Source organism: Carcharodon carcharias, chromosome 20, assembly GCF_017639515.1.
Source record: "Carcharodon carcharias isolate sCarCar2 chromosome 20, sCarCar2.pri, whole genome shotgun sequence".
Classification (NCBI taxonomy): domain Eukaryota; kingdom Metazoa; phylum Chordata; class Chondrichthyes; order Lamniformes; family Lamnidae; genus Carcharodon; species Carcharodon carcharias.
Window position 1 is genome coordinate 33,251,495 of NC_054486.1, and position 22,480 is coordinate 33,273,974.

Consider the following 22,480-nt stretch of genomic DNA (forward strand, 5'->3'; position numbering starts at 1 on the left):
AAGTAACATTGCTAACGCTGTCAGAATATTGACATTCAAGAAAGCAGCTTTGACTTGTGGAATTGTAGACTGGAATTGGGATTTTTTACTTACCTGGGATTTCATTGCACTATTCACAGTGTGACAGAATGACTGACCAATTAGCTGGAAAGAAATGGGAAGCTTAGAACCAAAACAAAAAATGCTGGAAAATCTCAGCAGATCTGACAGCATCTGTGGAGAAAGGAAAAACAAAATTAATGTTTTGAGTCTGTATGACCCTTCTCCAGAGCTGAAGAGAAGTGGAAATGTGGTGAAATTTATACTGTTTAAGGGGTGTGGAGCTGGATAGAAGGCCAGCAATAGGTGGGGACAAAGGACAGATTGATAAAGATGTCATGAACTAAAGGGCAAAGTGGTGTTAATGGTAGTGGTTGTGCTTTTTTTTAAAAAAAAAGGTGCTAATGCCGGCGTAAAGGTAAGAAAGCCAAATGTGATTATAGCAGAACAAGGATAGCATTGTGTGAAAGAACAACATGGAACAAGTGAAAGATGGCCCTGTATGGGACGGGGTTTGGTGGGGGTGGGGGGAAGAGAGAGAGATAGAAAATGGGATATTGAAGAGGATAAAACTGGGGATAAATGAATAAAAATAAAACAAGTGGATAAAAAAATAAAAATGAATGTCATAAAAAAGGGGATAATAAAAGAGGGTGAGGGTGGAGGAGAGTTCAAGGTCTGAAGTTGTTGAATTCATGCCATCTGTCACTTGTTCCCTGTTCTTTCACACAAGGCTATCCTTGTTCTCCTAAAAGCACATTCGGCTTTCTTACCTTTATGCCACCATTAGCACCCTATTTTTTTTTTAGCACTAACCACTACCATTTAACAATCCCTTTGTCCTTTAGTTCATGACATCTTTGTCAATCCCCCTTTTGCATCCCCCCCCTCCCGCCCTCAATCACTGGCCTTCTATCCAGCTCCACCTGCCCCACCCTGCTTAAACAGTATAAATTTCATCACATTTCCACTTCTCTTCATCTCTGAAGAAGGATCATACGTACTCGAAATGCTAACTTTGTTTTTCTTTCTCCATAGATGCTGTCAGAGCTGCTGAGTTTTTCCAGAATTTTCTGTTTTTGTTTAGATTTCCAGCGTCCACAGTACTTTGCTTTTATATTATGGGAAGATTAGAAGATTGCTGCCTCTAGAACATTTCTATCATCCAACTCTGCTCTTCTGTGAATATCAATGCACAACCCTCTTTGCTAGAACTGCCTCCTTAATCTTATTTCCCTATCTGCTTCTCATAAACCATAGAATGATTACAGCACAGAATGAAGCTGTTCAGCCCATCACCTCTGTGCCGGCTCTCCACAAGAGCAACTGGGCTAGTGCCACTCCCCCTTGCCATTTCCCTTTCCCTGCAAATTTCCTCTCTTCAGATAATTATCCAATTCCCTTTTGAAAGTATCAATTAAAGCATCGTCTAATTTTTCAGCACGTACTTTTCATTCACCTAGATTTTACACAACTTAGATTTCTGTTTACCAGTGTGAAGCATTTCAGATGTATTGCAAATAGCATTGGAAACAAAGATTTCATAAATTTAAATTAGAGTTACAGCAAATGTTAGTTTTCATAATGACCTTTCATCTTCCATATGGTACCTAATTAAGAGTAGGCGTTACAGAAAATTAAATTCACATCTTGGCACCTAGAGTGTCTACTGGGCCCACAGTACTGATGCCAGCTTCACGTTGAGCTGTTCACTAATTTTCATTTCACTGCTCTTTCCACATATGCTTGATATTTTGCCTCTAATTTCCCTTAGAAATATTCAGATCGATTCTGCTTCAATGGACACTGGACATACTGTAATAACTCTATAGCGTGGGAAAAACATTCTTCTTAACCTTCCCCTCTGTGCTTCAAGTACTAACTCTGCATTTATACCTCCATGTTACTGATTTATCAGTCATTGGGAATTGTCTTTCACTGTTTACTATTCTCATAATTCTGAATATTTCTGTGACATCACTGCAGCAAAGAAAACAACAGTAACTTCAAATTTAATAAGATTTAGCAGTAAATATTGTCAGAGGAAGGAGGTGGTGGCAGAGTAGCATTGTCATTGGCTCCAGAGACCCAGGGTAATGCTCTGGGGCCTCTGGTTTGAATCTCACCACCGTGGCAGATGGTGGAATTTGAATTCAAAAGATCTGAAATTTGTCAATTGTCATAAAAACCCAAGTGGTTCACTAATTTCCTCTAGGGAAGGAAATCTGCTATCCTTACCTGGTCTGGCTTACATGTGACTCCAGACCCACAGCAATGTGGCTGACTTTAAACTGCCCTCTGAAATGTATCTCAAATCGCCAGAAAGTCTATAAGGAATGAAACTAGACGGGCCACCTGGCATAGACCTAGATGCTGGAAATGACAATGGCATACTCAGCCCTGTTGACCCTGTGAAGTCCTCCTTGCTAACATCTGGGGGCTTGTGTGAAAATTAGGACAGCTGTGTCACAAACTAGTCAAGTAAGAGCCTGACATAGTCATACTCATGGAACCATTTCTTACAGATAATATCCCAGGTACCACCAACAACATCACTGGATATGTCCTGTCCCACTGGCAGGACAGACCCAGCAGAGGTGGCGGCACAGTGGTATACAGTCAGGTGGGAATTGCCCTGGGAGTCCTCAACATTGACCTCATGAAGTCTCATGGCATCAGGTCAAAAATTGGCAAAGTCACCTCCTGATTACCACATACCACTCCCCTGCAGCTGATGAATCGATGCTCCTCCATGTTAAATACTATTTGGAGGAAGCACTGAGGGTAACAAGGGTGCAGAACGTACTCTGGGTGGGGGACATTAATGCCCATCAGCAAGAGTGGCTGGGTAGCACCGCTACTGACTGAGCTGGCCAAGTCCTAAAGGATGGAGCTGCTAGACTGGGTTTGCAGCAGGTGGTGAGGGAAACACATACTTGACCTCATCCTCACCAACCTGCCTGCCGCAGATGCATCTGTCCATGAACGTATTGTTAGGAGTGACCAGTGCACAGCCCTTGTGGAGGAGGCGGCTCCACAAATATCACCATCCTCAATGACGGGGGAGCCCAGCACAGTAGTGCAAAAGATAAGGCTGAAACATTTGCAACAATCTTGATCCAGATGTGCCAAGTGGATGATCCATCTCAGCCTCCTCCAGAGGTCCCCAGTGATGCCAATCTTCAGCTAATTAAATTTGCTCCACTGAAGACACTGGATACTGCAAAGGCCATGGACCCTGACAATATTCCGGCAATAGTACTGAGCACTTGTGGTTCACAACTTGCTGTGTCCCTAACCAAGCTGTACCAGTACAGCTACAACACCACCTATCCAACAATGGAAAATAGCCCATGTAGGTGCTGTACGCAAGAAAAAGGACAAATCCAACATGACCAATACCACCTCATCAGCCTACTCTTGATCATCAGTAAAGTAATGGAAAGGGCCATCAAAAGTGCTATTAAGCGGCACTTGCTTAGCAATAACCTGCTCACTGACGCCCTGTTTGGGTTCTGCCAGGGCCACTCAAGTCCTAACCTCATTACAGCCTTGGTTCAAACATGGACAAAAGAGCTGAACTCCCGGGGTGAGGTGAGAGTGACTGCCCTTGACATCAAGGCAGCATTTACCACGTATAAGACCATAAGACATAGGAGCAGAAATTAGACAATTCGGCCCATCGAGTCTGCTCTGCCATTCAATCATGGCTGATGAATTTCTCAACCCCATTCTCCCGCCTTCTCCCCGTAACCTTTGATCCCCTTACCAATCAAGAACCTATCTATCTCGGTCTTAAATACACTCAATGACCTGGCCTCCACAGCCTTCTGTGGCAATGAATTCCATAGATTCACCACTTCCTGGCTAAAGAAGTTTCTCCTCATCTCTGTTCTAAAAGGTCTTCCCTTTACTCTGAGGCTGTGCCCTCAGGTCCTAGTCTCTCCTACTAATGGAAACATCTTCCCCACGTCCACTCTATTCAGGCCTTTCAGTATTCTGTAAGTTTCAATCAGATCCCCCCCTCATCCTTCTAAACTCCATCGAGTATAGACCCAGAGTCCTCCTACGTTAAGTCTTTCATTCCTGGGATTGTTCTCGTGAACCTTCTCTGAACCCTCTCCAGGGCCAGAACATCCTGAGATACGGGGCCCAAAATTGCTCACAATATTCTAAATGTGGCCTGACCAGAGCCTTATAAAGCGTCAGCAGCACATCCCTGCTTTTATGTTGTAGTCCTCTCGAAATAAATGCCAACATTGCATTTGCCTTCCTAACTGCCAACTCAACCTGCCAGTTAACCTTAAGAGAATCCTGGACTAGGACTCCCAAGTCCCCCTGCACTCCAGACTTCTGAATTCTCTCCCCATTTAGAAAATAGTCTATGCCTCTATTCTTCCTACCAAAGTGCATGAACTCACACTTCCCCACGTTGTATTCCATCTGCCACTTCTTTGCCCATTCTCCTAACCTGTCCAAATCCTTCTACAGCCTCCCCGCCTCCTCAATACGACCTGTCCCTCCACCTATCTTTGTATCATCTGCAAACTTAGCCAGGATGTCCTCAGTTCCTTCATCTAGATCATTAATGTATAAAGTGAAAAGTTGTGGTCCCAACACTGACTCATGCGGAACTCCACTAGTCACCGGCCGCCATCCTGAGAAGGACCCCCTTATCCCCACTCTCTGCCTCCTGCCAGACAGCCAATCTTCTATCCATGCTAGTACCTTGCCTCTAACACCATGGGCTCTTATCTTACTGAGCGGCCTCCTGTGCGGCACCTTGTCAAAGGCCTTCTGAAGTCCAAGTAAATAACATCCATTGGCTCTCCTTTGTCTAACCTACTCGTTACCTCCTCAAAGAATTCTAACAGATTTGTCAGGCATGACCTCCCCTTGATGAAACCATGCTGACTTTGCCCTATTTTACCATGCACTTCCAAGTATTCTGAAATCTCATCCTTAATAATGGACTCTAAAATCTTACCAACGACTGAGGTCAAGCTAATCGGCCTGTAATTTCCCGTCTTTTGCCTCACTCCCTTCTTAAATGGGGGGTTACATTAGCGATTTTCCAGTCCTCTGGGACCCTCCCTGACTCGAGTGATTCCTGAAAGATCACCACTAACGCCTCCACTATCTCTTCAGCTATCTCCTTCAGAACTCTGGGGTGTAATCCATCTGGTCCAGGTGATTTATCCACCTTCAGACCTTTCAGTTTTCCTAGCACCTTCTCCTTGGTAATGGCCACCATGCTCACCTCTGCCCCCCGACTCTCTTGAACTTTGGCGATGTTACTCGTGTCTTCCACCATGAAGACTGATGCAAAGTACCTCTTCAGTCCTCCACCATTTCTTTGTTCCCCACTACTACTTCTCCAGCGTCATTTTCCAGTGGCCCAATGTCCACTTTTGCCTCTCTCTTACCCTTTATATATCTAAAAAAAACTCTTGCAATCTTCTTTTATATTACTGGCTAGTTTACCCTCATATTTAATCTTCTCCCTCCTTATTTCTTTTTTAGTTGGTCTTTGTAGGCTTCCCAATCCTCTGGTTTCCCACTGCCCTTCACGGCATTGTATGCTTTCTCTTTAGCTTTTATGCTGTCCCTGACTTCCCTTGTCAGCCATGGTTGCCTCGTCCTCCCTTTAGAATGCTTATTCTTCCTAGGGATGAATTTTTGGTGTGTCTCCCAAATTACTCCCAGAAACTCCTGCCATTGCTGTTCCACTGTCTTTCCTGCTAGGCTCATCTCCCAGTCAATTCTGGCCAGCTCCTCCCTCATGCCTCTGTAGTTGCCTTTATTCAACAGTAATACCGTTACTGATTTCAGCTTTTTCCTCTCAAATTGCAGGGTAAATTATCATATTATGATCACTTTCTCCTAAACGTTCCTTCACCTTAAGCTCCCTTATCAAATCTGCCTCATTACACATCATTAAATCTAGAATGCCTGTTCCCTAGTGGGCTCCACCACAAGCTGCTCCAAAAAGCCATCTCGTAGACATTCCACAAATTCCTTTTCTTGGGATCCACTACCAACCTGATTTTCCCAGTCTACCTGCATATTTAAATCCTCCATGATCACTGTAACCTTGCCTTTCTTACACACCTTTTCTATCTCCTGGTGTATCTTGTGCCCCATATCCTGACTACTGTTCAGAGGCCTGTACATAACTCCCATTATGGTTTTTTTTTACCTTTTGCGGTTCCTCAACTCTACCCACACAGATTCTACATCATCTGCCCCAAAGTCATTTCTTGCTATCAGTTTAATTTCATTTCTTACTAACAAAGCAACTCCACTCCCTCTGCCAACCTGCCTATCTTTTCGATAGGATGTATAGCCTTGGATATTTAGCTCCCAGTCCTGATCCCCTTGCAGCCATGTCTCCGTGATGACCACCACATCATACCTGCCAATTTCAATCTGCGCCACAAGCTCGTTTACCTTATTTTATATACTGTGTGTATTCAGATACAACACCTTCAGTTCTGTATTTCCCGTCCCCTTTCTCGTTGTCATATTTATTGCATCAAGGAGCCCTAGCAATGGGAGTCAATGGGAATCTGGGGGGACGGTGGTGGGGGAAATCTCTCTGCTGGTTGGAGTTATATTTAGCACAAAAGAAGATGGTTGTTGGAGGTCGGTCGTCTCGGTTCCAGGACATCACTGCAGGAATTCTTCAGGGTAGTGTCCTAGGCCCAACCACCTTCAGTTGTTTCATCAATGACCTTCCCTCCGTCATAAGGTCAGAAGTTGGGATGTTCGCTGATGATTGCATTATATTCAGCAACATTCTCGACTCCTCAGCAATCCATGTAGCAAGACTTGGACAACATCCAGGCTTGGGCTGACAAGTGGCAAGTAACATTCTTGCTATACAAGTGCCAGGCAATGACCATCTCCAACAAGAGAGAATCTAGCCATCGCCTGATGACATTCAATGGCATTACTATCGCTGAATCCCCCGCTATCAACATCCTTGGGGTTACCATCGACCAAAAACTAAACTAGATTAAGTATATGAATACTGTGGCTACAAGAGCAGGACAGAGGCTAGGGATCCTTGAGTCACCCCCCCCGCCCCCTTCTGCTAAAATCCTGTGCAACATCTACAAGCTACAAGACAGGATTGTGATGGAATGCTCTCCACTTGCCTGGATGCGTGCAGCTCCAACAACACTCCTCAAGCTCGATACCAGCCAGGACAAACCAGCCCATTTGATTGGACCCCATCTGCCACCCACAAACATTCATTCTCTCCACACTGACACACAAAGGCAGTAGTGTGTACCATCTACAAGGTGCACACTGCAGAAACTCACTAACTCTTCAGACAGCACCTTCCAAACCCACAATTGTTACCATCTGTTGAAATGTTAGCTGAAAATCACCTTCCTTCCTCAGAGAACCTGAAATAAAGCTTCCATATAACAATGTAAATGCTCTCCACTTGCCTGGATGCGTGCAGCTCCAACAACACTCCTCAAGCTCAATACCAGCCAGGACAAACCAGCCCATTTGATTGGACCCCATCTGCCACCCACAAACATTCATTCTCTCCACACTGACACACACAGGCAGTAGTGTGTACCATCTACAAGGTGCACACTGCAGAAACTCACTAACTCTTCAGACAGCACCTTCCAAACCCACAACTGTTACCATCTGTTGAAATGTTAGCTGAAAATCACCTTCCTTCCTCAGAGAACCTGAAATAAAGCTTCCATATAACAATGTAAAGGTCAGAAGGATTATGAAACTGAAAATCTACTCTATTAAATTCCTCAGTACTAAAGAAGGACAAGGGCAGCAGATGCATGGGAACGCTACCACCTGGAAGTTCCCCTCTAAGCCATTCACCATCCTGATTTGGGATCCTAAAATTCCTAAAACTCCCTAACAGAACTGTGGGTGTACCTACACCACATGGACTGTAGCCGTTCAAGAAGTCAGCTCACCATCACCACCTCAAGGGCAGTGAGGGATGGGCAATAAATGCTGGCCATTGCCAGCAACACCCACATCCCATGTATTTAAAATATTTTAGAGTGGTGGGCCCAATTAGGAACCAAAATTGAGATCTATTATTGAAGGCAGAATCCATGGCTGAGGTTCTAAATGAGTACTGTACAATCACTATTTACCATTAGAAGAAAACTTTGCCAAAGCTACAGTAATTGAAGCTGTTGGAATACAGGATGAGTTAAAATTGGTAAAGAGGAGATACTAGAAAAGCTGCCAGTACTTAAAGTAGAATAAGAACGGTTTGTATCCGGGTGGAGAAGCAATAATCCAGGATAAAATTAACTAGGCTGATGAGGTGTGTGTGTGCGTGCGCGTGTGTGCGCGTGTGCGCGTGCGCTCGTGTGTGCGTGCGCTCGTGTGCGCTCGTGTTCGAAATGTCTGGATTTGGAATGCACTGCCTGATAGGTTGTAGAACCAGATTTAATTGCATCTTTCAAAATGGCATTGGATAAATACTTAAAAGTATTGAAGGGGAATGGGGCTAATCTCCAATATCTTTTCTATATTATAACCCAAAGTTGCACATAATATATCAAAGCCTAATCGCTATTGTATACAAATTCCTCAGTGCCTCCTTGCTTTTTCTCCAATGGCCTATACGTAAAACCCTGAATTTTATTTGTACTCCTGGCTTTTCCAACCTCTTATCCTGTGTATCTGTGCATCTTGATCACCTCCCTACACTTTATTGAAATCTACTAAACACATGGCTAGGTTTCATAGACCCTCTCTCCCTGTCATAATTAATCCATACTTCGAGAATAAGAATTTTCACGAAGGCATTAATGCCACTTGATTGTCATATAGGTGACCCAACATGAGGTGTTAATACAGAGTTGGCCTTATTTCTTAAATGCTTTGCTTCTTTCTGAAGTAGATTGAACTGATTTTCTGTTTAAATGTTAGTTGAAAACCACCTTCCTCAAAGAACCTGAAAAAAGCAGTAGCAGCAGTGTGTATCATCTACAAGGTGCACTGCAGGAATTCACCAAGGCTCCTTAGACAGCACCTTCCAAACCCGCAACCACTACCATCTAGAAGGACAAGGGCAGCAGATAGATGGGAACACCACCACCTGGAATTTCCCCTCCAAGCCACTCACCGTCCTGACTTGGAAATATATCACTGTTCCTTCACTGTCACTGGGTCAAAATCCTGGAACTCCCTTCCTAACAGCACTGAGTGTACCTACACCACATGGACTGCAGCACTTGCTCACCACCACCTTCTCGAGGGCAACTAGGGATGGGCAATAAATGCTGGCCCAGCCAGGAAAGCCCACATCTCATGAATGAATAAAAAAAAAGCTTGCATACGACAATGTAAAGGTCGGAAGGATTATGAAACTAAAAATCTACTCCATTAAATTCCTCCGTACTAAATAAATCAATTTGAAATGACTATATTGTACTAACAGAAAACTACACTTAACACAATAATTTTTATGGTTATAGTGGAAGTTCTAAAACGCCTTTGCCAGCAGACATTGTAATAGGGTCAAATATGTCATTTGGCTAAGACCTGAACTCCCTGCTAGGTGACTCATGACCTGATGATGAACTTCTGCATTGGCTGGTTTAGTTTGCTGCTGGTAAATGGAAGAGATGCAAGTCTGTTATATCAATTTCTACCTTATTCAATAGAGAAACAGTGGCAGATATTTCAGAATACCCCTGAATAAGTATGTTCCTACTTTAAAGAAAAATTCTTAAGGGAGAACTCCCCATCCTTGGTCAACTAAAGAAATTGGGCAAAGCATCACACTTAAGAAAAAAGCATGTAACTGCGCAAAAATGAGTGGCAGGTCAGGTAATTGGCCGGAATATAAAGAACGACAGAATAACTAAAAGGTTAATCAGGCGAAAGAAGTTTAAGAGTATGTGAGAAAGCTAGCTAGAAATGTAGAAACTTTTACTATCCGTTTTTACAGGTATTTGAAAGAGTAAGTAAAGAGAGAATCGACAATGTGGAGTTAATAGTAAATAATAAGAAAATGGTGGATGAAATGAACAAATTTTGCTTCTGTTTACATTGGAGGATACAAAAACATCCAAGTAAAGCTGTAAATCAGAAGGGGGAAAGGATCTTGGTGAACTTACAATCACTAGGGAAGTAGTACTGAGCCAGCTGATGGAGCTGTGGGCTGTCAAATCTCCGGGTCCAGATGGACTTCATCCTTTGGTCTTAAAAGAGGTGGCTAATGAGGTAGATGCATTGGTGTTAATTTTCCAAAATTCCCTAGATTCTGGAAAAGTTCTATCACACTGGAAAATAGTAGCTATAAACCCTCTATTCAAGAAGGGAGGGAAGCCAAAAACAGGAAACTATAGCCCGTTAGCTTGACATCTGTCATGGGAAATGTGTTAGAGTTGATCATTAAGAGTTTATAGCTGGGCACTTAGGAAAAACCAAGGTAAACAGCATGGTTTTGTGAAAGGGAAATCCTGTTTAACCAATTTATTAGAGTGCTTTGAATGAGTAACATGCTATCCACTGCTGTGGAGTGGATAGGGGAGCCTAGAGACACACTGTGCTTAGATTTCCAGAAGGCATTTGGTAAGGTGCCACATCAAAGGTTACTGCGGAAAATAAAAGCTCATGGTGTAGTGGGTAACATATTAGCATGGATAGAAGATTGGCTGGCTGGCAAAAAACAGGAGTTTTGCATAAATGGGTCTTTTTCTGATTGGCAGAATGTGACAAGTGGAGTCCCACAGGGGTCTGCACTGGGGCTTCAACTTTTTACAGTTTACGTCAATGACTTAGATGGGGGGCAGCGGGGTGAAGACATGGTAGTTGAATTTGCAGACAACACAAAGACAGGTGGGAAAGAATGTTGTGAAGAAGACTTGAGTTTACAGACAGATAGGCTGAGTGAGTCGGCTAAAATCTGGCAGATTGGAGTATAATGTGGGAAAATGTGAAGTTGTTCACTTTGGCAGGCAGAATAATAAAGCAGAGTATTACTTAAACGGAGAACAACTGTAGAATTCAGAGATGCAGAGGGACTTAGGTGTTCTCATGCATGAGTCAAAATGTTAGTATGCGGGTACAGCACGTAATCAAGAAGGCTAATGGAATGCTATCCTTTATTGTGAGAGGAATTGAAGATAAAAATAAGGATGCTATGCTTCAGTTATATTGGGCATTGGTGAGACCGCATCTCGAATACTGTGCAGTTTTGGTCTCTTATTTAAGAAAGAATGTAAATGTGTTAGAGGCTGTTCAGAAAAAGTTTACTAGATCAATACCTGGAACAAGCAGGTCGTCTTATGAGGATAGGTTGGACAGGCTGGGCTTGTTTCCACTGGAGTTTAGAGTGAATGGTGACTTGATTGAAGTATATAAGATCCTGAATGGTCTTGACAAGGTGGACATGGGAAGGATGTTTCCTCTTGTGGGGGAATCCAGAACTAGGGGGCACTATTTTAAAATTAGGAGTTGTCCTTTTAGGACCGGTGAGAAGAATTTTTTTCTGAGGGTTGTGACCTTGGAACTCCCTGCCTCCGAAGGCTGTGGAAGCAGGGTCATTGAATGTTTTTAAGGCAGAGGTAGGTAGATTCTGGTTAGGCAAGGGATGGGAATGTAGAACTCTAAACACAAACAGATCAGCTGTGATCTTATTGAATGCAGAGCAGGCTCAAGGGACCAAGTGCCCTACTTCTGCTATTTCATATGTTCATACATTAGAACATTGTCTCCAATATCTAATCAACTCCAATCAATTTTATAGGCAGGGACTGAAACCGTTTTCTATTCAAAATTGTATCTGGTGCTACTTTAATCAGGGTGCAGCTCTGTGTTGTAATATTTTCCTTTTTATAAGCAATGTAAGGTTTATCATTTTCCCCCTCTCTTTCTTAGAAGTCAGTGAATGAACCAAAAAATCTGAAGAGCACACTCCCGTTTTTTAGCCCAGTACATCAGACTTTAAAATTTGACCGATTATCCACACCCACCAACCAGCGTAAATCACCACGTTGCTCTGCTGCTGCAGTCACCTTGAATGAAAAATCAGTTTTGCCTTCTGTGTGCTCTGTCACCAAAACGAATGTCAGGTAATGTCTTCAACCACTTTCAACAAGATTCAGAGAAAGATTTGGGCTAACTTAAGTTCTTGTGATTTTTTTTAAATCAATTTCTGTGCACTTCATTCTTGAATATTGTGCCAATTTAGAAACCTACCTGTCTAAGGAATAGAAAATGTATGAACTGGAAGCCTATCTAGAGTTGGGGTTGGAGGTACATCCTCAAAATAATATGGTGTTCTTGACCCTAATTTTTCTCATAGTGCTAATTTTTCAGTGCTATTGCTCCTCCACTTTTCTCTTTCATGCTCATTATTTCCTTATTTCACTTCCCTCCTTTTCCCCACTCACCTGCTGGTCTAAGTGTCTGTTTCAGTTCGTGTGCAAATTTAATATTCATTATGGTGCACAGGTTTACAGATGCTACCAAGGTCAATGATAAACGTGGTGCGATGAAGACTCCAACCACGAAGTCTACTTACACAGAACTGTCCAGTAACCCAGGTACTGAAGTGAAAAAAATCAAACTGGCGGGATCTGAGAAACTTAGAGGCCAGAAACAAACAGATATCAACGCTAGTAACCCTGGTCAGACTAAAGGTACTGCTTCAGTAGAGTCCAAGTTTGATTGTGTTTGGCTTTTGTATGCTACATCTTGTTGGGGGGCAGTTAACTCAGTTGGCTAGGTGGCTAGCGAATGGATCAGATTAGTGCCAGCGGCATGGGGTTTGATTCCTGTACTGGTAAGGTAGATTCAGGGCCTGCCTTCTCACTCTACCCGTAGTAAACAATCATGGTACTTTACTGTGGTTCGGTGAATAATCGCCCAGGAACTTCCTTCAAGCAAAGAACTCGAGAGTAGAGGGTGGCTATATCTTAGCAGTGTTATGTATCTGGCACTCGATCAATTGAAATACCAATGGTGTGTAAGCCCTAAGGCCAGTTCTGGTGACCAATTGCTCCTTTTGGTGATGATCCTCCTGGACCATGTAAAATAATGGACTTGATTGTTGGGAGTATTACGGACTGTGGGAGAAGTGCACAGTTAATTCTAGCCTGAAGATAAAAGCAAAATACTGCGGATGCTGGAAATCTAGAACAAAAACAAAAGTACCTGGAAAAACTCAGCAGGTCTGACAGCATCTGCGGAGAGGGATACAGTTAGCGTTTCAAGTCTGAATGACACTTCATCAGAACTAAGGAAAAATAGAAAAGAGGTGAAATATAAGCTGGTTGAAGCTTATATTTCACCTCCTTTCTATTTTTCCTTAGTTCTGATGAGTCATTCGGACTCAAAACGCTAACTGTATCCCTCTCCGCAGATACTGTCAGACCTGCTGAATTTTTCCAGGTTTTTGTTTTAATTCTAGCCCCACTTCTCTGCAGGTTGCAACAATAGTTTAAATGTTTAATTCACTCTCAAAACTGGCCAATGGTTACCCTTTGATATTGTTATTGCCAGCATAAAAACACTCTAACCAGGCTTCTTTCAGTAAGTGCAAAATAATTGATTTATTATAGAACAAACTTCTTTTTAAAAACTAGTTAATAAACTGGTTAACATACAAGTTGTAGTTTAGAAGTGTAATGATTTTCCCCTTTTTTTTGGGGGGATAAGACAGATATTTGAACCCCTATACACACACTTTCAAAAACAGAACAGGATAAAACAAACAGTCTCCTGCAGAGGCTGGAGTATGGAAACATTTCTTTTAAAAGGATAAAATTCGAAGATATTCCGACACTGTTGATCTAACACATTTCTGGTCACAATAGATCTGGAAGTTCTTCCAATGGATTTTTTTGGTGAAACTATCCTTGATGACTTACTTATCACAACTTTGCAAACTCTCAAAAAAAAAATAGATGAATTATCCTTGTGAGGCAAGTTCTAAGGAAAGTTTAACATGGGTGGAGCAGAAAGAGAGTTTTTCTTGTAGCCTGCTTCCAAAGCACCTCCCACACAAACTCTGCATGATTAGTTTTTAAAGACCAAGATGTTCAAAGAATACTTCTCTTAGGCCAGGTGTTTTAAACAATCAGCAAGCGTCTTTAGCCTGGTAACATCAGTTCTTTGTTAACTTAGATATAAAAAATTATCTCTCCTCTGGGTGTTCCCTGCCGGGTATCCATCTTGACTTGTGATTTCTTGAAGAATGGCATATTCACAGCCCGAATTAATATTGCAAACTTTTAAAAATAACTCAGGAGGAGGAATGTCCAAACTTCAAATGTCCTTCAAATTTTTTCAAAGAACAGGTTCCTCGCAGGATTAAAATTGCGTAATTTCTATATAATAGCCAAATAAATAGCAGTCTCTACATTCAGAAGAGGAAAAAGTTCCTGTTTGATTGTGTCCTTGGTGTTTATTTGGAGAATTAACATCCAAATTGGATAGTGGAAAGCTTGTGACATAGACGAGACATTTCATATAAAACTTAAGAAACTCAGAACTGTCGGGAATCCTGATGAACCCTGGGAATGGGTAAGATATTGATTGTAACTCTTTCGAGTACAAACACATTTCCATCTGTTCCTATTCAGATGAAGTTAAATTGTTTCATAGTTTGCCATTGTGAGATTTGAACTCTTGATCTTGGGGTTACAAACCCAGTACCATAACCACTTGGCTATTTAGGCCAAGCAAGAGATATTGATTGTAACTCTTTCAAGTACAAACTCGTTTCCATCTGTTTCAGATGAAGTTACATTGTTTCATAGTTTGCCATTGTGAGATTTGAACTCTTGATTCCTTCTGATGCATGCAGCACGCAAACTTTGTGTGCCTGCTCATTACCACATTTGTAACTCTTTTGAGTACAAACACATTTCCATCTGTTTCAGATGAAGTTACATTGTTTCATAGTTTGCCATTGTGAGATTTGAGCTCTTGATCTTGGGGTTGCAAGCCCAGTACTATAACCACTTGGCTATTTAGGCCAAGCCGGAATTTGAACCCGGGACCTCTTGCACGATCATTTAACAAAAATCCCGAAGCGAGAATCATACCTCTAGACCAACGAGCGTTCAACTCTTTCAAGTACAAACCCGTTTCCATCTGTTTCAGATGAAGTTACATTGTTTCATAGTTGCCATTGTGAGATTTGAACTCTTGATACTCTTTTGAGTAAACCTGTTTCCATCTGTTTCAGATGAAGTTACATTGTTTCATAGTTTGCCATTGTGAGATTTGAACTCTTGATCTTGGGGTTACAAACCCAGTTCCATAACCACTTGGCTACTTAGGCCAAGCCAGAGATATTGATTGTAGGTTGAGTGCTCATTTGAAGGGGCGGGGCAAGCGATTGTGACAACTCGACAGGGTGTCAGGGATTGGTGTTGGGACTGGAACTGTTTAATCAATGACCTGGACTCTAGCTCAATGCAAACCAGTCAAATTTTCAGATGAAATAAAATTGGAAAGGGTAGTGGAAGAAGAGGCAGCTCAACCATGACAAATGAGTTGGACCAAGTATGTAAATAGGTAATATAATGGCAGATGAGATTGAAGCACTGCCAAGAGAAGGGAAAATTGATAACATACACTAATAAATTGTGTTGCAGTTGCAGAGAATGCAGTTGTAATAGACCTGAGTGTCTTGGTAGAGTTGACTCTAAGCATGCCCAATCAACACAGCAATAATCAATAAGGTGAATAAAATGTTGAGTACAAGTCAGTGGTCATGTAACCCCACAATTTAAGAAAAGCGAGATGGGGAAATGAGGGAATTATAGACCTGTTAGTCTAACATCTATTGACAGGTAATTGCTCAAGTCTCTAAGGATAGGATGATTGAGCACCTTGAGATTTTGAAATTTTTCAGCTGATCAGAGAAAGCCAACAAGGATTTGCAAATGTTTTGAAGAGGTGTCTAAAATAGTAGACAGAGAATGTCTATTAACATTATTTAAATGGACTTCCAGAAGGCATTTGATAAAAGTCCCTCATAAGATATTGTTGCTTAAAGTTGAAGCTCATGGAACTGAAGGCAAATTATTGACCTGGTTAGGAAATTAGCTGAACGGCAGGAGACAGAGTAGGGCTAATGGGCAAGTGCTTTAATTGGCAGGACATGATGTCCTGTAAAGATTTGTGCAGGGGTATCTATTAATAATTTACATGAAGAGACAGAGAACCATATATCCAAGTTTTCTGTTGACACAAAGATAGGGATAGCAGTGTAGGTGGAGGCTCAAAATGGCGAGAGATTAATAGAATTGAATGGGCAAAGCTACCAAATAGATTTCAGTATAGGCAAGTGTGAGGTCATCCACTTTTTCCTTAAAAGAATATCAGAGTACTTTCTAAATGAAGACCCAGAGACAGTGGAAATCCAGGTACATAAATCATTAAAATGTCACTGAGGTAAGAAAATTAAAGCTAATAGAATGCTGGCCTTTCTATCTAGAAGACTGGAAAGTAAGGGGATATAAATCATACCTCCACTGTAGAAGGCCCTATTTAGACACTTGGAGCAGAATTTTGCCCTTGGTGTGCAGAGGTGGTCAGGAAGCCACCCAAGAACGGCAGCACTCTGCGATTTTACACGGGCAAGCCAATTAAAGCCCGCCCAGCATGATATGTGGCCTGGGAAGGACCACAAAGAGGCGGGCGGGGGCATCATGTCCACCAACTCCAATGCTGACATGGCAGCCGATTCAACTGCGGTCTTGGCAGCCCCTGGAAAGCTGCCACTGAAGGATGCGGAAGCCTTGTGAATGGAAACAGTGGTGGGAGGGCAGACTAGCGGGGCAGTTGGCTCCGCATTTCTCGGATGAGTGCCTCACAGCCCTCCGGGAGGAGGTGGCAGTGAGGAGAGAAACCCTCCTCCCAGGGATGGGAGAAGGAGCCCCCCTACAGAAAAAGCCTGGGAGGAGCTGGCATCTTGGGTCAGCAGCCACGACATGTTGAGGCACACATGGGTGCAGTGCCAGAAGCGCTTCAACGACCTCCTGCGATCGGGAAGGGTGACTACCATGTTGGCATGGGTCACTTTGCAGAACAGTTAAAAGCTACCCATCCCCACGTGGACCTCAAGTTGTTAGAGTGTGAGTGGCAAATGTGAATGAGGTAGGAGCTGGCCAAGGGGGTGAGCCCTGGTTGCTTGGACCGAGTGCCTTGCAGCTCAAGGACAGCAAATCGGCTGAGCCCTGCGCTATGTTCCTCAGGTAGGATTGGTCAGTCTTCAGTGGCATAACATCGCCATGTAGCTGATCAGTGCACGTTGAGGGTACTTCACACTCACTTGAAGTGCAGGCGGAGGCAGAAAGTGCCCAGGGCGCTGGCAGTTGGAGGATTGCTGAGGACCAGGACAATGCTCAGACGATGGCTGATGATGGACCTCTGGAGCTGCCCATGAGGCAACAGGTGCTGAATGTCCAGCAGGGTGTGTGGGAGGATCTGGAGGAGATACACGAGGGAATGCTTGCCATGGTGTCTGTTGTGGAGGAGTTCCTGTGGAGCACAAGCACTGCGTTGACCCTCATGGCCAAGCGCAGTGCCGCCTCCATGGATAGAGTGGTGACTCTCATGGAGAGGCTCCTCCAGGGATTCAACCAGGGCTTCCTGGGGATGCGCTTGGACCTGTAAGCCCTCACACCGGCAATGATCTCAACTGGTCAGTGTCAGTGTGGAAGATGGATTGGGCACCCAGTATCCAAGCTAGGTGCCCATCCATCAATGGTGAGCAGGGAGGTCCAAAGTTGGCGCACAAGCTGCCTGTTGTCTCTGCGGGCTCCTCTCAGCTCTCCGGATGATGGCAGCAGCCCCTCTGCCAGTGACCAAGGCATCTGAGGTTGGGGAGATGCAGTCATGGCACTGGCTGCTCCCTCCCAGGCGGAGGCTGCACAGGCCAGAGGAAGCCCGCCAAGGTCATCAAGGCCGACAAGATAGCAGAGTGAGCAGGCTGTCTCCAATGCCAGTGCCAACGAGGGGGGAGCACCTAGACGTAGCAACCGCGAGCGAAAACGTAAAGCACCTTAAGCACAACACGGCCTTATCACGGGTGATATTTCGTTCCCCCATTTTTCATTTTTTTTTAATGGTGTGATGGAAAACCACCAGTTTATGTTAATTTCTGCAATGTTTCACATTCACAAGTAAATTAGATGTTACTTTGTGCAACTGGCCTCTATGCTTCATTTGTTCTGTAGGTGCAGGGTAGGCAATGATGTTATGATGGACGTGTGTCTCCTGTAACTTTATTGCAATGGCACAGAGGGTATGTTGTTGACCAAGGAACTGGTCTTGTCAGGAGTCAAGTATGGAGCCTGCAGCTCTGGCACGTGGTGGTGCTTTTTCTTATCTGGTAGTCTAGCTGAAGGAGTGTTGGATCAAAGCGACCTGGATGGCCCTGCCTCCCTGGAGGTTACCCAGGTCAGCGTCTATGCCCTCAGTGTTCTCCTCACCGTGCTCGTCCTCTGACTCACTACTGGACTCATCATCTGTTGCCTGTGCAGCTGCATCAAGATCTTCTTCCTCCACTGCATCCCCTCTTGCCAGTGCCAGATTGTGGAGAGCGCAGCATGCAACCACTATCCATGACATACAATCTGGACGTAATGACCCCTCTTATCCCGTCCATGGATGAGGTTTGGACAATTGTGGCCTACCCATTTTGTCCATGCAATGGCCTAAATATTGCACAAGCTACGTAAAGTCAGAGACAATTGTTGTCTCAAGGGCCTTAACTGTCCACTTACTTAATGGCGGGCATGCCTCCGTCTCCATTGTGCATGCGCCTAGTGAAATATTGCGGGAATGCACATTGACGTCAGCACGCTTGGCTGATGTCAATGCGTTTTAACGCTCAAGTGGATCGGGCACATACCCACCCATCAAGCTAAAAATTCTGCCCCTGGAGAATTGTGAGCAGTTCTGGACACCACCGTCATAGGGATATATTGACCTTGGAGGGAGTGCAGTACAGACTTACCGGAATGATACCTAAATGCCAAAGATTAAATCAAGAGGAGCAGTTAGACAAACTAGGATTGTAATCCCTAGAATTTACAAGATTAAGGGACAATTGACGTTTTCAAGATATTAGGGCAAATGATAAGGTAAATAGAGGGAAGCCAGGGATGTAGCTTAAATGTTAGAGCCAGATCTTTCAGCAGTAGAGTTGGGAAATAATTATATGCAGCAATTAACGTTAGATAAATTAAGCAATTGATTTCTGATTTTTAAAATGATGACAAATCTAAGATAGGATATGGCAGCGGGGGTGGGGAGCGGGAGAAGGTTGGTGTGTGGAGTGGTTCACTGTTTCACCATGATTCACATTGAATAATGGAATAGGAGTCAGGCGGCTAAATTGCTGGCTACTTTTCCTATGTTCCTAGAACATTAATAAATTGTATTGTGTGCACCAAAGACATGAGAAGAAATAAAAGGTCTGAAATATGAAGAATTGTTGGAGAGAGCTGGGCTTTTCTGCCTTTAAATATGTTCTGTAAGGTGATTTTTCTAGATTTGTAATTTTATAGATATATCTTTTCCTTCAAACTGAATTTTAAGTTGAGATCAAGGGGATACAAAATCAAAGTAGCCAACAGCACACTTAGGAGAAATTAATTTTACTTAAACATTGTTTTTAATGGTCTCATTGTTATTCCCCGGTTTCAGTGGTTACTCCATATCGGTTCTTTGGCAGCACTACTCCTGGAACCAACAAAAAGTTTGACCTGAAGGCAAGCTTGACTCGCCCTCTTACGTACAAGCCACACAAAGGTCAGCATTCATCTCTTCACTTGCACTTTCGCAAAATTTCCTCTGTCAGGTCAAAGTACAAATATTGGTAAAGCACGTTTTCAGATAGAATTACAGCACAGGAGGCCATTTTGCTCTTGTGCCCATGTCAACTTTGAAAAAGCAATGCATTTAATGCCATTATTCACACCCTTATTAAATTGTTGTCTTCACATAATTATCCAATTCTCTCAAGCTGGTGGGACATTCCATCTAGTAATCCTCCTAACTTAAATTTATTGTCAAAAGAGCAAATTATGCCCTCTAGTTACTAAATCAATTACCAATGAAAAAATATTTCCTTATTTGAGCTCCTCTAAACCATAAGAAACTCTCTATAAGCTAAAGACTTAGTTCAAATATCATGGGGAGTTTCTTTTGCCCTTGACTTCCTAAAATAAGGAGCCATAGTTTGATACAATATTCTAACTAAAATTTGCAGCACCTTGGAGAAAGAGCAGGGTTGTGGGAATAATTGGTAGCTCTGTCAAACAGCTGACACAGGGATGATGGGCTGAATGGCCTCCTGTGCTCCAAGATTCTGATTCAACTACAGTCTAAGCAAAAGGTTTCATGTACAGTATTACCATTTCATTTGAGGATTTCTCCCTCTCCCTGTCCTGAGACTACCTACCTTTAATGGACTTCAAATCTGCAAATGTTAGCAGCCCTCTGATCCCTCAACCATGTGGCTATTCTTCACACATGACTCTGAGATGGTGAACGTCAGCATATTATTTACTCATAGTAATATTGGCCAAAGCTAACCCTGTCTTCACTTGATGTCCACATGTGCTTTTCAATAGCTTCTGTCACAAGGCTGGGATTCTTCCCACCCAGGTTGAGGCTACCCTGCAAGAGATGCTCTAAGAGACTGAACAATCCAAGTTCCGTTATTAACTAACAACTGACCAGTGCTTTGTGCCATTGGGGTGCATGGTTTTAGTTGGTTAAAACTCCAAAATTCGAATGTGCATAAGGGGAGGATTGGACCCAGGTAATGTCTGTTACCAACCAGCAGGACCAGATTGTCCATGAGTATCTCCAACCTAAACCAAGGAACCCAGCATGTGTGCAAGAGATGAGGCTGATGTATTTGCAAGCATTTTCAGTTCATTTCAAAGTGTCAAAAGGTTGATTCTGCTCAGTTTCTTTGAGGTATCTTCCATTATGAAAACCAGTATCCAGCCAATTTGGGATTGCTCCATGTGACACTGAAAATCAGTTAAACACATTGGACGTGGCAAAGTCTATGGGTCTTGATAATTCTGGTGTGATGCTGAAGAACTGTGCACCAGAGCAAACAGCTCCTGAGCCAAGCTGTTCCAAAACAGCTATGATACTCTCATCAACTATTTAAAAAGTTGCCCATACATGTCTTATCCGCAAAAAGTAAGATAAATCTAACCCCTATCCTCCTCCTCCAATCCTAAGTGATGGAAGGAACAATCGGTGTTGCCAATAAGCATCTGCTCACAAACGTTCACTACTTGGCTCTGGAGTAGCACAGTACGCTTCAACTGATACAGACCTGAAATGGTGTTGGTCCCCAATTATGGATAGAAACGCAGTGAGCTGAATTGTATTCTCCCAGTAGATGGAATGGGGTGACTTGACTCATCTCCACACCATTCTCCTGTGCTCTCTATAGCCACATTGTCAGAAAGTTGGGTGGAGTTTATCCATCTGCCTAATCAACCGGATCTGAAAGGGATGGGGCAGGAAATAACCTTGCTTAGGCCAAGGAGCCCTGCTTTGTGGACAGCATTCAATTAGTTAGCGCCATGGCTCTACGGTTAACTTTCATGCTTAATTTGGAATGGACCTCTATTTGAATAGTTCTGAATCGCCACCAACTCTCTTTACCTAATAACTTATTCTGCTTTTTAGGAAAGCTGAAAAGTTGGGAAGAGATGAAAGAGAACAGAATGACCTATTCTCTCAGAAAGGATCATAAGCAGCCGAAGTTACAGACCAGGTGAGGGTTTACTCAGTTAGGTCTCTATATATGTATCAGTTTTTTAGTTTACTGATGTGCGGCATTTAGAATCTGGTAAACTAGGTATGTGGCCCCTTGATCTTTATCTTTCCGAATTCATTTTTTAAGGTCAGGATTGGTGTTGGTGTGGGAACAAACTCATTGAAGAGGGCAAAATGATACATGGGTTTCACACCTCAACTGGGACTTCTAAAAGATAATTGAAAGGATTGTGTGTGCACAGAAATAGCACGTTCCTAAATTTGGACTCGTCGGGGTAAGGGGGTGCTTGCCTCACAGGGTGAACCCTGGAATGTTTTCAGTTACATGGGGAATAATCTGGAGAAATAAGGGAGTGAAAGTATTGATTTTCATTGATTCTTTCAACAGTTAGTTGGCTGGATAATTATCTGTTGCAATATGCCCTGGAGAACAAACAGAAGAGCTAGTGTAGCTGAATAAAGTAATTTGTGTTTTTTTTTGATAGCACCGTCAGTTGGTTTCTTAATAATCTGCTCATTTAGTTGAGGCTTAGAAATGTTTTGTTTCAGGGTGTGGAAGGAGATTTCTTTTTCTGATAACAAAACAAAAAATGCTGGAAAAACTCAGCCGGTCTAACAGCATCTGTGGAGAGAAAAACAGAATTAATGTTTA

The 22,480-nt window shown here is 43.0% G+C and overlaps 1 protein-coding gene across 4 annotated transcripts in view; it reads left to right on the plus strand.

Annotated features, from left to right (window-relative positions):
• nusap1 (nucleolar and spindle associated protein 1) overlaps window positions 1-22,480 on the plus strand; it is a 47,563-nt gene that overhangs the window by 20,048 nt on the left and 5,035 nt on the right. For 2 of the 4 annotated variants that reach the window (XM_041214991.1, XM_041214994.1), the window contains 4 exons: window positions 11,935-12,128; window positions 12,511-12,698; window positions 19,726-19,830; window positions 21,739-21,826. In XM_041214991.1, the coding sequence (XP_041070925.1) occupies window positions 11,935-12,128; window positions 12,511-12,698; window positions 19,726-19,830; window positions 21,739-21,826 (575 nt within the window). The remainder of the gene's footprint in view (window positions 1-11,934; window positions 12,129-12,510; window positions 12,699-19,725; window positions 19,831-21,738; window positions 21,827-22,480) is intronic. The other 2 variants (XM_041214993.1, XM_041214992.1) reach the window with 2 other exon arrangements.